Below are 14684 nucleotides of genomic sequence, written 5' to 3' on the forward strand. Positions count from 1 at the left end.
AGTTACTGCTGCACATACCACACATAGGTCTCCCCTATGCAAATGCTCTTCCGTCCTCTCACTGGTCCAAAGGGCGGAGTAGAAGTGACGGGAATCCTGGGACTCCTGGCTGTTTCCCAGCAGGACTCATGCAATGAGCTCACCATCCCCAACACACAGGGGCCTAAAATAGCAGGGGCAGCAATGTGGAGACAGTAAGGCTGTTCGTCCCCTTTATTTTTCCATGAGGGTGGGGCATCTGAGAATTTTCTGTTTTTGCCCTTTCATCTTTAGCAGTGAGCTCCAAATCTTTCAGGTTGGAGGGTCTTCTTGCCATCACTGATCTTTAGCGCCTTTTACAGATTCTCAATTAGATTCAAGTCAGGACTCTGGTTGGACCACTCCAAACGTTAATGGTGTCTGCTCACCATTTCTTCAACACTTTTGCTGTTTGTTTTGGGTCATAGTCATGCTGAAATGTCCATTGGTGGAAAAGGCCAAGTTTTTCTGCAGACTACCTGATGATGTGGTTGAGAATAGTCATGTATTACTCATTTTTCATTGTGCAGTTTAATGTAATTCGGTTCCCTGGTCCATTGGCTGAAAAAATAACCCCAAAGCATTAGGTTCCTACTACCATGTTTGACAGTGGGTATGGTGTTCTTTGGGTTGGCTTCTTTTTTTACGCCAAATTAAGGAAACATCATTGTGACCAAATAATTTTTGTTTAACAGAAGACCAGAAGTCGTCTTCTTTGTCCAGATGAGCATTTGCAAAAGCCAAGCAAGTTTTTGTGTGCTTTATCTGGAGAAGTGGTGTCCTCTTTGTTCTGCATCAGTGGAACCCAGTAGTGTGCAGTGTCCGTTGGATTGTCTGCCTTGAGACATTGCCACCAGCAGAGCCCAGATTCACCAGGATAGCCTTGGTGGTGATCCTTGGATTCTTTATCACCTCTCTCACTATCCTCCTGGCCAGCAGAGTTGTCACTTTTGGTTTCCGACCACATCCAAGATTTTCCACAGTGCAGAACATCTTTTATGTTTTAATAATACTTTGCACTGTAGCCACCGGAACTGGAAAATATTTAGCCTTGTAGCTCCTTCCTGACTTTTGAGCAGCCACAATGTGCAGCCGCAGATCCTCACTGAGCTCTTTGTCTTAGCCATGACTGTTCACAAACCAACTGCAGAGAGCTGCTGTTTTTCACTTGTTGAATTGATTAAAACAGCTGTTCTCAATTAATTAGGGTAATTAGGATGCTTTAGAACAGCTTGGACTATTTGGAATAGTATAGAACTTTGGATTTTCCCACAGACTGACAGTTTGTAAAGAGTATGAATAATTTTGGACTGGACACTTTTTGCTCAAATGTAAATAAAAACGGAGAAATGTTTTTTTATTTCCACAATAATGCCTTTTGTACATTGTCTTATTATCTTTTGGGAGACACCTATGTCATTTACAATCCAAAAATTACTTGCTGGTTGAATAAAAGTAACTAAGTTAAAAAATTTCCCAGGGGTATTAATAATTATGGGCAGCACTGTAAATGCAGATAAAACTTGAGGTCCTTCTGATCGGAGAGCAGTGCATGACAACAAAACTTCACCTGCAGTTTTCACCACTGGTAATAGGAGAGACAGATCTACACAGCTCTAAGCATGCCCGTAGCATGGGAGTTCTAACTGATGGGGGATTTCAACTTAAGAGCTGATATCTCTGCTGTGGTGAAATTATCTTATTTCCACCTGGAGAACATTGCAAAAAATCAAGCACCTCACACCCCCCCCCCCCCCCCCCGCCCACCAGAAGATCTGCCAACTTTAGTCCATGCCTTCATTACATCCCGACTAGACTATTGTAATGCTCTCTACAACGGCCTTCCAAAAAAGGACTTGTACCGACCGCCTACAGCTAATACAGAATACTGCTGCCAGACTGTTGACCAACCAACACCGTCACTGCCACATAACACCAGTCCTGCACTCCCTTCACTGGCTACCCATAAAATGGAGGATCCTATTCAAGATCGGCCTACTGACATTTAAACCACTACATAATCTGGGCCCTGGATACATAAAAGAAATGTTGCAGCTGCATAGCAATCTCCACAATTTCAGATTCACGGGTTCTAATAATCTAGTCATACCCAGAGTCCACCTGGAAACTTTGGTCCCAGAGCCTTATGGCATGCCGCTCCTACATTATGGACCTCCTTACCACACCAGATAAGGCCAGCTCCATATTTAGATGCGTTTAAATCCAGACTAAAAACCCACCTGTTCAGTTTGGCATTTGCAGAAGTATAAGTTTTGTTGCGCTAATACTTTATCCTACTACCAATTTCTGAATCAGAGAGAGCCTAAGCGCTTTGAGTTCTATGGGAGAAAAGCACTATATAAATGTTATTGTTATTATGAGCCCATATAGCTATACTATCCAGCTCCTGTGGCAATATGTTACCATCTTCCTCAGAGTTGATGATTCTACACAATTTTGTATCATCTGCAAAAATTGTAACATTGCTTTCTACTGCATCTACTAGGTCATTAAACTCCTGAGTGGTATGCCCGACACTGTGTCAGGCAAGGAATGTTTGCTCAAAGCGGTATGCCCGACACAGTGTCTGGCATGCCGATCAAGGGGTTTCCCTAGCTACAGGAGCCCCACTGTAGAAGTTAGATAGGTGCAAGGGCTCCTGTACATTATAGGCAGCATTAGTGATGTAAGGATAGTGCCCCCCACCCCTCGATCCTCCCCTAATGTCCCCGATGCTGCCGCTGCCTTGCTAGACGCATACAGAGCCTCGTTCCAGCGAGCGCCCCATCTGTCTTCTCAGCTCCGCATATCTTCCGGTGTGCGGAGGATGTGTACTGTAGTCATGTGATCTCTGACGTCACATGACTTCAGTCCCGATCCTCCGTATATCTTCCGGTATGCGGAGGATCGGGACTGAAGTCATGTGACGTCAGACATCACATGACTTCAGTACACATCCTCCACATACCGGAAGATATGCGGAGCTGAGAAGACAGATGGGGCGCTCGCTGGAACGAGGCTCGGGGACATCAGGGGGGATCGGGGGGCACTATGCATTACATCACTAATGCTGCCTATAATGTACAACTGCCCCTGCACCTAGCTAATTTCTACAGTGGGGCTCCTGTACCTAGCTAGCCTATACTGGGGGGCACCTATATAGCCTATAGTGGGGGGCACCTATCTAGTAGGCCTGAAAGATAAATCGAATTTAACCACTTGATGACCCAGCCTTTACCCCCCCCCCTTAAGGACCAGCGCTGTTTTTGCTTATCTGTGCTGGGTGGGCTCTACAGCCCCCAGCACAGATCAAACACCAGGCAGAGCGACCAGATCGCCCCCCCCCCTTTTTTCCCTACTAGGGGGATGATGTGCTGGGGGGGTCTGATCGCTCCTGCCTGCGTGTGGCTGGCGGGGGGGCACCTCAAAGCCCCCTCCACCGCAGGATTCCCCCTCTCCCTCTCCTCCCTTCCCCGGAGATCGGAGGCTGCACAGGAACGGATCTGTCCTGTGCAGCCTCTAACAGGCCCCTGCCTGTCATGTGACAGCGATCCCCGGCCGCTGATTGGCCGGGGATCGCTGATCCAGTACAACGCTGCTACTGTTAGCAGCGTTGTACAAATGTAAACAAAGCAGATTATTTCCGCTTGTGTTTACATTTAGCCTGCGAGCCGCGATCGGCGGTCCGCAGGCTATTCACGGAGCCCCCGCCGTGAATTGACAGGAAGCTGATTAATTAGCCTGCAGCTGGCGACGCAAATCTGCGTCGCTGGTCCTGCAGCTGCCACTTTGCCGACGCGCGTTATGAGTGCGCGGTCAGCAAGTGGTTAAACTGAAATCGCGATCACCAAGATCACAATTTCCAAATCATCAAAGCGACAATTTCTGTGGTTACGTCATTTCCACATGGGGAAAGTTTGAAGAAGCGGCTTTAAACTTACCCAAAGTTCGGGCGCTTGCAGTTCGCAGCATCGGCAGTGTTGGACCTACCTTCCGACACAAGTCCAATGCGGTCCTCCTCTCTTGCCGTCTGCCGTCTCTTGGGCACGCCATAGTTCCTGGTTCCTGTATGTATGTCACATGACGAGTATGCCATGCATTAGAGCAAGAGGCAAAGTAGATGGGCATCATTGGACAGAGGGGGCCGAGAGGAGACCGAGCGGGCACAGAGAGAGGGGACACAGAGTGGCCACAAAGACACAGGGCGGGCAGAGAGAGAGACAAGGCGGGCACAGAGACAAAAAAGGCACAGAGCAGGCACAGAGAGACCCAGAGTGGGCACAGAGAGACAAAAGGGACACAAAGGGGGCAAGAGAGAGACTCAGACAAAGGGGGCACAAAGACGGGGACAGAGGAGTACAAAGGAGGGGGGCAATACTTGATCTGAAAGAAGGAAATTGTGACTTCGTATAGAAATCGCACAATTCAATTTTTTCCTAAAATCGTTCAGGCCTACTATCTAGCCTATACGAGGGGGGGGGGGGGGGTCCACACTTCCCCAGTCCTTACTTCCTCAACTATATATCACATCTACAGCATTCCCAATATCTACATTAGGGTTTACTACCGCATAGAAGCTGAGAATGTTAGTCAAACAGAACCTGTACTTAGTAAACCCATGCTGAGAAATAAGATTATTTTCTACTAAGAAGTCTTGTATAGTATCTCTTAGTAACCCCTCAAATAGTTTGCACACAACTGACATAAGCTTACAGCTCTATAATTTCCCAGATCTGGATTTTTTTGCCCTTCTAATAATTGGAAAACATGGGCTGTACCAGCAATTGCTGGAAGCAAAATTATTGTGTTTTAAAAGTAACTTCAGCTCAGTCTTCTGGCGGCGCCGAACTTACTCCCTGTGCGCTGCTATAGCCGCAATTCCAATTACAGCCTATGGTGGCCCGGATGCGCCCAAGTCTCCAGCGCTGGATTCACAGTGTTCGCCAGGCACTGCCTCTGCTGGGGGAGCTACCTCCCCCCCCCCCCTCCCCACACCACAAAAAAGAAGAGCTTCTGAATTGCATACATAAGAAAATAGGGGGTGTGTACTCGGACCAGGTATCACCTAATATACTGGCTGCCACTTGTCTATTGACTTATTAAAATGGCAAAACAATTGCATATCTCATAAGTTTGCCAAAATGTGCAGGGTCTAAACTAACTCGCCGCTAAGCCCTGCAGGAGTTATCCCACACAAAATTCTGGAAAAGTTAGCCTGTGCTGTCTCCTGCTGACTTAAGAATAGATCCCCGCTCAGGTACGAGGCTGCACAAGGGTACAAATTAGCACTGATCAACCCATTGCTTAAAGTGGACCTGAACTCTTGCACAGAACACAAGGAAAACATAACAGAAATGCACCCTGTATGTATTTAAAAAGAGTTTAGCCTGTGGAATGCCCCTCTCATTTGTGTCTAATCACTAGTTGTAATTTGATCTCCCCCGTGTCACATGACTGCCTATGGCAGATAAGCGCATTTGAAAGCACAGGCAATATGTCTGCTTCCATGAATCAGGAAGTAGAAACTGATTTATTTTGGATTTGTATCAGCTGTAACAAAAAATGTTGTTTGTTTAAAGGTTATTATGCTGTTGCATATCTTTTAGAGCAGAGGAGTTCTGAGTTGAGGTCCACTTTAACGTGCTATGTGGGGTGGGGAAAGGAGTTCATACTGGCTGCTGCTAATAGAGGAGGGGGAGTCTCCCTGTTGCTAGAAAGGTCTCATAGATGCAATGCTGTTGGAGAGGGACATTCTCAGAGTTCTGCTGGTGGATAGGGGTCAGATGGGTCTTCAAATCCACCAGCAGCACCCTGACTGAGAATGCCTCTCCCCAACAGCATCACCATGTTTGAGACCCCCCCACCCTTCCTCTATTAGTAGCTGCCAGTGTTAACCCCTTTTTGTCCACCCAGTAGCACCCAGCCTGATTTCCGCCCCAGCGGTAACTAGCATGATCACCTCTGCCCCACCACCCCACACACACACACACTCTCCCCACCGAATAGCCCCCAGCCTGATTCCCAGCCATATCGTGCGATCCTTTCACCACCCAGCAGCACTCAGCGTGACCTTCCCCCACCCGACTACTTTTTCATGCCACCCAGCTGGAAAAAACATCTAGGGAGAACACTGAACTGACAGTGGAGGCAGAGGTGGCAAAGAGGGGGACAATGAAGGAACAGTGGGGGACATAGAGGGATGCATGTGGGCATAGATGAGGTGCAGAAATGGCAGCATTTTTACTTATGGACAGATTTGGGTTAAGAACAAACCTACAGTCCTTGTCTCGTTTGTTAACTGGGAACTACCTGTACATAACTAAGTGTAGTCTAATGATGTCCCTAACCTTTCCCTAGTATGTGACACTAGTATTGGTTTATTTCATTTTTCTGTCCCAAAAAAGCAAGGAGGCTTTTTACCTCCTGCCATCTGAAAACGCAGTAATGCAGAAGTATATGTCAAACACTAGGGTAATTGTTGTTCAATTCTCCTTCCATCATTCCGCTTCTCTGTACACATCTTCCATGCTGAAGGGCATGGATTACTTACATGGAGTAAATACACCTGCAGGGTTTCAATCTAACCATATAAACTTGCATGTGGGTGTCATGTGGCAAAAGTGGTTATTGCTCACAGTTACAACCAGCAGTACAATAAGAACTTGCAGAAGAGCCGCAGGCAGATTACTCTGCAGGCAACGTTTCGATCCAGTTCATACCAAAATCAAACAAGTCAGATTGGTGTGGCTCTGTAAAATGTATAATCTATAGGTTAATTATACACCAGCGGGTCTGTGTGTGTGCCAGGCTTTCAGGGGCTTAAAGAGCATTTGCATATTCTGGAGTGATGCATCATGGGAAACCACACTTACTCACTTAAAGTGGCTGGATAGTGTACTGGTTAAGTGCTCTACCTTTGACATGGGAGACAAGGATTTGAATCCTGACTAGGGTCAGCACCTATTCAGTGATAAGTCCTTGGGCAAGACTTCCTAACACTGCAGGGTGGCCCCTTGAGTGCGCCCTTAGTGGCTGCAGCTTGTGAGCACTTTGAGCCCAATAGGAGAAAAGCAACAGATGTTAGGATTATTATACAGCTGAACTACTGCAAATACTTTGTTTTAAAAAGGCAAAATTATATTTAAAAAGTCAGATTGTCGGCTAGATAAAAACTGGTATGTTAGAACTAGACATCAGAAAATCCATGATGAAAGGTGATCTAACAATGCCCTACATTACGTAAAATGTGTTAGAGCTACATCTATACCATACATTTGTAGGATTTTTCTCTTGACTTTTCTCCTAGGAGATAAATGTTTATCTTTATTTAAAATAACTTTTCAGCACTTTGCAATTGAAAAAAATTACCAAAAAGTAGGTTAAACGTATTATCAAAATTATTGAGTATTTTCTTCCATGCTGATGGTTTAAAAGACATTTTATTGACAAGTTTGAAAATATCACCTAGGTGAAAACTCAGGAGAAAAAGTAACCGTATTTTTCGGACAACAAGACACTCCTAACCATAAAGACGCATCTAGGTTTAGAGGACAAAATCCAGGAGGAAAAAAAATATACTAAACCTGGTGCATCCATGATGAAGGGGCATCTTGTGTCTCCCTCTATGACCCTTTCTGTCCCCCTTGTGTCCTCTATGCCCCTTTGTGTTTCCCTTATTTCCTCCTTTTTGCTTCTTTGTGCCCTCCGTTTGTCCCCATGTCCTCCTCTGCATGAGCACAGTACAGGGGAGTCCCCGGCATTGCAGCGGGTTGGAGGTTCGCATTGGCAGGCGTTCACAAGTCAGGAGTGAGCTGCATTTGGACTATAAGACACAGTGACCTTTTCCCCCACTTTTAGGGGAGAAAAAGTGAGTCTTATAGTCCAAAAAATACAGTAATTGCATATGGGCCAATATGTCTGCACCCATTTTCACACCAAAGAAAATGAAGCAATGTAAAAAAGATGCTGTCCAGAAACAGAGCCAGAGAGGTTGGGAGGGTGCAGAAGTGATTTCAGTACTGATAATACATAAACATTCATGAGAATGTAGACACAGACTTCAGGGCAGCTTCAAACAAATGCAGCCTTTGTGGCTTGAGAACAACTGGTGACAACCACAGCTAAGCATCTTTCATAGACCGCACTCTACTAGGTAGTTTATAGACTGACCCAATGCAAAAGGTTTTTTTTAAAAAAATTTCAATTTTTAAGTGAAAAATTTTGCTTTCAAGTACATAAATATAGAGTAAATTTACAATTTACAATGCAGTATCATACACCTGTCATAACAGACATGTAGGCTGAAGGTGATAACCCTCTAAATTGCCAGGATACTTTCCAATCACCAGGGACGGATCTAGAGAAAGTTGCGCCTGGGGCAAGGTCAGGTTTTGGCGCCTAAAGGTCAGGTTTTGGCACCAAAACGGCGCCTAAAGGTCAGGTTTTGGTGCCTAAATTGCAATTCCCCATCCAAATTTTGCCGCCTTTTTAAGAATTCAACAAACTGCGCCTGGGGCAAGAGACCCGCCTGCCCCCCCCCCCCCCCCCCCCTAGATCCGTCCCTGCCAATCACTAACCTTAAAAGTAGTATTTGAAGATGTAACTTTCTGGACCTGGATGTTTGTTCCAGAGAAATGCCTCCAAGTAATTTAGTCAAGGAAAGCAGAGCTATAGCGAGGCAGCCGGCAGTTTAAACAGATCAGTAAAGGCAGCCTCCATCTCTCCTTAATGGCAGGTTTTGTTTATCATATTAACACAGACAATAAAAAATAGCTTGTTGCGTACAAGCAATAAGGAAAACACTGTAGAGTCCCTGACTGACTTATATACAGGCTGTGCTTGAACGCACAGCCTATTGCATTTTACAAGGGCAGCTGGGTTACCTGGGATGGACATGGAGAAAATAAGGTGGGGAAAAAAAACAAGGCTTGGAAGGGTGTCCTTGATGAGCATCCAAAAAACGGATAGCAGAGCACCGGCGCTCCGCTCCTCCCATGACTTCCCCTGAGACATATAAAGAGTTTGTAAGCCCAAGGCCTGTCAATTCAATGCACTCTCCACTGGAATGTCAACGGGATGCTCCACTGTCTCTACCTCTGTGACTTCTGTTCCATCCAGTTCCACGGTGGAGATAATGATAGTATCACCCTCGTCTCCACCATCACCATTGATGTGCTGCTTGGTCAGATTTTCCAGCTTCACTCGGTAGCCCTCTGCTTCCTGCTCCTTCTGCAGGAGCTGCTGCCTGTACTCCTGGGCCCGTCGGTTGGCTTCCTGAAGCTGTTGCTGCAGAAACTTAGTTGCCTCACCAGCATGCTTGTCCTACAAAAAAGAAAAAAAATGGTCATGGGGTAAAAACTATGTCATAGGGGGTGGAGATGATCAAGACAGTAGGAAAGTTCAATTCCAGAAGTGGGTCAGTGGCAAAAAAAAAAAAAAGTTTCAAATTACTGCTCAACATATTGTAAATATTACATATTTTCTATGATAGGTGTCTCACAGCCCACTGATTAATCACTTGGAATACAATGGGTTAGCGCACTCCTTTCAGTGCTCAACACTACTATGCTCAACGCCTGGTCCACATTTTGTTTCCTTGGAGTGTACAGTCAAAATAGTCGCATGAAGGTTCTGTTGCTCCCCCTACACTCATAGCTGTATATGTTCCCAGCTTACCCTGGCAAAAACCTTCACAAACACACCAGCACTCTGTCACTACCACGTCACCCGAATCAGGCTCTTACCACTCAAAGTGGTGTAGTCTGGAGGGCAGTTCAAAAGACGTTGACAGAAGTGCGGTGGGATTCTGTGTAGAATCTTAGGTGCACCCACCCCTGCTAATCTGCAGTGGTCCGATACTAGTCAAGTGGCATGCAAGCTTTTTACCAGTGTTAATATGTGTTTGTTGCAACTTTTCATTTTGAAAATATTTTATCTGACAAATATTGTTGGAAGCATTGGTCTACAAGCATCTGTTGTACAGGGAAACCCAAGATATGCTATTTGCAAACTGAAGTGCAAACATTAGCAGGGGTGAATGCACCTTTAATAATTAAGAACTCTACACAGAAGCATACCGCTCTTTTGCCTTTTGTTTCCTTCAGACCACGTGCTGTGAGGTTGCCTGACCACAGTAGCATGGAAGCAAACGTTGAGACAGAGATTGGATCCGGCAGGGACGGCTGAAAGCTGGACTTACAAACATTTGCAGCGGAACCAGAAGTCTTTGGTAAAAGCCAAGCCCAATTGAGTCCATGCTACTTTGCAAGTTTGAGCCTTCTGCGCCGACCTAATCAAGCTTGGCTTTTTCCACCAGAGAGGGTCCATGCTACTGCGCAGGCACAGTATGGCCACACTTTGGGGATCTCATCGCTGGATCGAACCGATGGAGGACGACGGGAGAAGCCTGTAGAGGATCCAGAGGCTTTCCCCTCCCGAGATAAGTATCCATTTTTGGGCACTGCAAACCTCCCAGGACTGCTTTAAAGCAATTTTAGGGAATCTGAATTGAAAATAAACTTATCAGATAATGATTTGTATGTGTAGTAAAGCTAAGAAATAGAACATTAGTAGCACAGATATGAGTCGCATATTCTTTCCAGTACAGGAAGAGTTAAGAAACTTCTGTTATCTATGCAAAAAGAGCTTTTCTGAGCTCTCTGACTAATTTAGTCAGAGAGGAAGGTCAAAGGGTCATTAGCTCTGCTCGGTTTCATCATTTAAAATACTGAGGGCTCTTTCACACTACAGGCAGCGGTAAAAGGCAAAAATGCTGCGTTTTGACTGCAGGCGTTTTGAAGGCGTTTTAACGCCAATACATTACTATCAATTGTAATGAGAAACGCCACGGCAGGCCCAGAAAAAGCGCCAGGGAGCGTTGAAACGCAACACTCCAAAACGCAGCGTTAGCAACCAAGGGGCAGACTGCTGTAACGAGAAAGGGAATAGGAGTGCAGCTAAGGCTAGACAGGTACTGGTGGTAGGGGATTCAATTATTAGGCGCACAGACAGGGTAATCTGTCGAAGAAACCGTGAATGCCGTACAGTCTGTTGCCTCCCGGGTGCTCGGGTTCGGCATATAGCGGAAAGAATTGACAGATTATTGGGTGGGGCTGGGGAAGACCCGGCTGTCATGGTACACATTGGCACCAATGACAAAGTTAGTGGGAGATGGAAGGTCCTCAAAAATGATTTTCAGGTACTTGGAGATAAACTTAAAGAAAGGACCTCCAAGGTGGTGTTCTCTGAAATACTGCCAGTGCCACGTGCTACATCTGAGAGACAGAGGGAGCTTAGGGAGTTAAATAAGTGGCTGAGAAATTGGTGTAGGAAGGAAGGGTTTGGGTTCCTGGAGAACTGGGCAGACTTTGCAGTCGGCTACAGGTTCTACAGCAGGGACGGGCTGCACCTTAATGGGGAGGGTGCAGCTGCATTGGGGGAGAAGATGGCTAAACGGTTGGAGGAGATTTTAAACTAGGATCTGGGGGGAGGCGGGAGGATAAAGTCTCAACATATAGACAAGATAAGGTAAAAAGACAGTGGGAGCCTAACATTATGGGGGGTGGAGAGGGGGGTGGGGACAGTGTAAAGATTAAGGAGGTTGGTAAAACTTCAAGTAGCCCATTTCAGGTAAACAAAATTGGTAAATGTGGTGGTAAAAATATAAAGTGCATGATAACCAATGCTCGGAGCCTTGCAAATAAAATAGATGAACTAGAGTTCATTCTGAATGACAAAGGCTATGACATTGTGGGAATAACCGAGACATGGATGGATGAAAGTCATGACTGGATAGCCAATTTAAAAGGATACAATGTGTTCAGGAGGGATAGAACAGGGAAAAAAGGTGGAGGGGTTTGTCTCTTTGTTAAGAATTCTTTTACAGCTGTCCTCAACGATGAGATGGAGGAAGATTGCGAAGATGTGGAGTCCGTTTGGGTAAATATTCATGGTGGAAATAAAAGTTGCCAATTGCTTATTGGGGTATGCTACAGACCACCTCATATTAATGAAGCTGCAGAACTGCAATTACTACAGCAAATTGAAAAAGCGGCAAGTAAAAATGAGGTCATAGTTATGGGCGACTTCAACTTTCCAGACATTGACTGGGGTATTGAGGCTACCCATTCTGGTAAAAGCAGCAGATTTCTGGCAGCACTACAGGACAATTACTTGACTCAAATGGTAACGGAACCAACTAGGGGGAATGCGTTACTGGATCTGATCATTTCGAATAGACCAGATAATGTATCAAATGTGCAGGTTCAAGAACATTTGGGAAATAGTGATCACAACATGATAACGTTTGATCTGGTGACTGATAGGCCACGGGGCAGCGGGACCACTAAAACTATGAATTTTAGAAAAGCAAAGTTCAATCAAATCAGGCAGGCACTAAGTTTGGTGAACTGGGATAATATACTACAAGGGGAGGACACTGAAGGGAAATGGCAAGCTTTTAAACGTATTCTCAATCAATATTGTAGTATGTATATCCCATATGGAAACAAAATGTCTAGGAATAAAAAAAGGCCTCTATGGATGAATAGAAAGGTTAAAGATAAAATGAAGAGGAAAAAGAATGCCTATAAGGTCCTAAAACAGGAGGGGACCGAGGCTGCACTAAGCAATTATAAGGAGTGCAATAAAAATTGTAAAAAAGAAATTAGGCTGGCAAAGATCGAAGCTGAAAATCAAATCGCTAGGGATATCAAATCTAACCCAAAAAAGTTTTACAAGTACATCAACTCTAAAAAAAGAAAGGTTGACTGTATAGGACTCCTAAAGGATGAGGGTGGGAACTCAATGGTGGATGACCAAGGTAAGGCAGAGTTATTAAATGCTTTCTTTGCTTCTGTCTTTGCAAAGGAAACAGCACTGTTGCAAATTACAGAGGCGGAAGAGTCTCAATCTTCTAACTGTAATATTAAATACTTAACGCAGGAAGAAGTAAAGGCAAGACTAAATAAATTAAAAATAGACAAGGCACCTGGCCCGGATGGCATGCATCCTCGGGTCCTAAGGGAATTAAGTTCAGTTATAGATAAACCCCTTTATCTTATCTTTTGTGACTCTCTTGCAACTGGCAGAGTCCCAGTGGATTGGCGTACAGCCCACGTTTTCCCATTATTTAAGAAGGGCAAAAAATCAGATCCAGGAAATTATAGACCTGTAAGCTTAACATCAGTTGTATGCAAACTATTTGAGGGGTTACTAAGAGATACTATACATGACTTCATAGTAGAAAATAATCTTATTTCTCAGCATCAACATGGGTTTACTAAAGACAGGTCCTGTTTGACTAACATGCTCAGCTTTTATGAGGTAGTGAATGCTAATATGGATATTGGGAATGCTGTAGATGTGATATACTTAGACTTTGCTAAGGCATTCGACACTGTTCCCCACAAAAGTCTGGTGCAAAAGATGAGGATGCAAGGACTGGGGAAGAGTCTGTGTGCTTGGATAGGGAACTGGCTAATGGACAGAAAACAAAGAGTTGTGGTCAATGGATCATACTCAAAATGGGAGACTGTTAGCAGTGGGGTCCCACAGGGGTCTGTACTGGGTCCAGTGCTCTTCAATTTATTTATTAATGACCTAGTGGATACAGTAGTGAGCAATGTTGCTATTTTTGCAGATGATACAAAATTGTGCAGAATCATCAACTCTAAGGAAGATAGTGTTATATTGCAACAGGATCTGGATAGGATGGCTATATGGGCACATACATGGCAGATGAAATTCAATGTTGACAAATGTAAAGTCATGCATTTTGGTCGTACCAATGGTCTAACACCATACAAAATAAATGGGATACAGTTGGGGACATCAAACTTGGAGAAGGACTTAGGAGTACTCATCGACAACAAGTTAAATAATCGTACTCAATGCCAAGCCGCTGCAGCTAAAGCTAACAAAATTTTGGGATGCATTAAAAGGGAAATAAAAACTCGAGATGCTAGCATAATATTGCCCCTGTTTAACTCTCTAGTAAGGCCACATCTGGAATATGGAATTCAGTTCTGGGCACCACATTACAAAAAAGATATTGCAGTTTTAGAGCAGGTGCAGAGACGAGCAACAAAATTGATACGTGGGATGGAAGGTCTCACTTACCAAGAAAGGTTAGATAAACTGGGTTTATTTAGTCTAGAGAAAAGACGCCTTAGAGGAGATCTAATTAACATGTATAAATACATCAGAGGGCAATATAATAGCTTGGCGGATGAGCTTTTTGTCCCTAGGCCTTCTCAAAGGACTAGAGGACATGATCTGCGCATGGAGGAAAAACGTTTTAGCCATTTATTTAGGAAAGGGTTCTTTACAGTAAGAGTGATTAAGATGTGGAATGCATTGCCACAGGAAGTCGTTATGGCAAACTCTATACCTGCATTTAAAGGGGGCTTAGATGCTTTCCTTGCGTTGAATGACATCCATGGCTACAATTACTAGGTAATGCCAATGATGTTAATCCAGGGATTTTATGATCAACAGGGATATGTGAGGGAGCAGGCTGGAGTTGTACTTTGTACTGGTTGAACTCGATGGACGTATGTCTTTTTTCAACCAAAGTAACTATGTAACTATGTAACTATGTAAGTGTGAAAGGTAAAATGAAAGTCTATGTACTTTTATTTTACCTTGGAAAACGCCAACTATGGCTG

The 14684-nt window shown here is 44.6% G+C and overlaps 1 protein-coding gene across 2 annotated transcripts in view; it reads right to left on the reverse strand.

Moving 5' to 3' along the window:
• Positions 1-8742: 8742 nt before the first annotated feature.
• LOC137532743 (GA-binding protein subunit beta-2-like) overlaps positions 8743-14684 on the reverse strand; it is a 433369-nt gene continuing 427427 nt past the window's right edge. For both annotated transcript variants that reach the window (XM_068253596.1, XM_068253597.1), the window contains exon 8: positions 8743-9339. In XM_068253596.1, coding sequence (XP_068109697.1) covers positions 9058-9339 — 282 coding nt within the window. In that variant the 3' untranslated portion in view covers positions 8743-9057. The remainder of the gene's footprint in view (positions 9340-14684) is intronic.

This window comes from Hyperolius riggenbachi, chromosome 9, assembly GCF_040937935.1.
Source record: "Hyperolius riggenbachi isolate aHypRig1 chromosome 9, aHypRig1.pri, whole genome shotgun sequence".
Lineage (NCBI taxonomy): Eukaryota > Metazoa > Chordata > Amphibia > Anura > Hyperoliidae > Hyperolius > Hyperolius riggenbachi.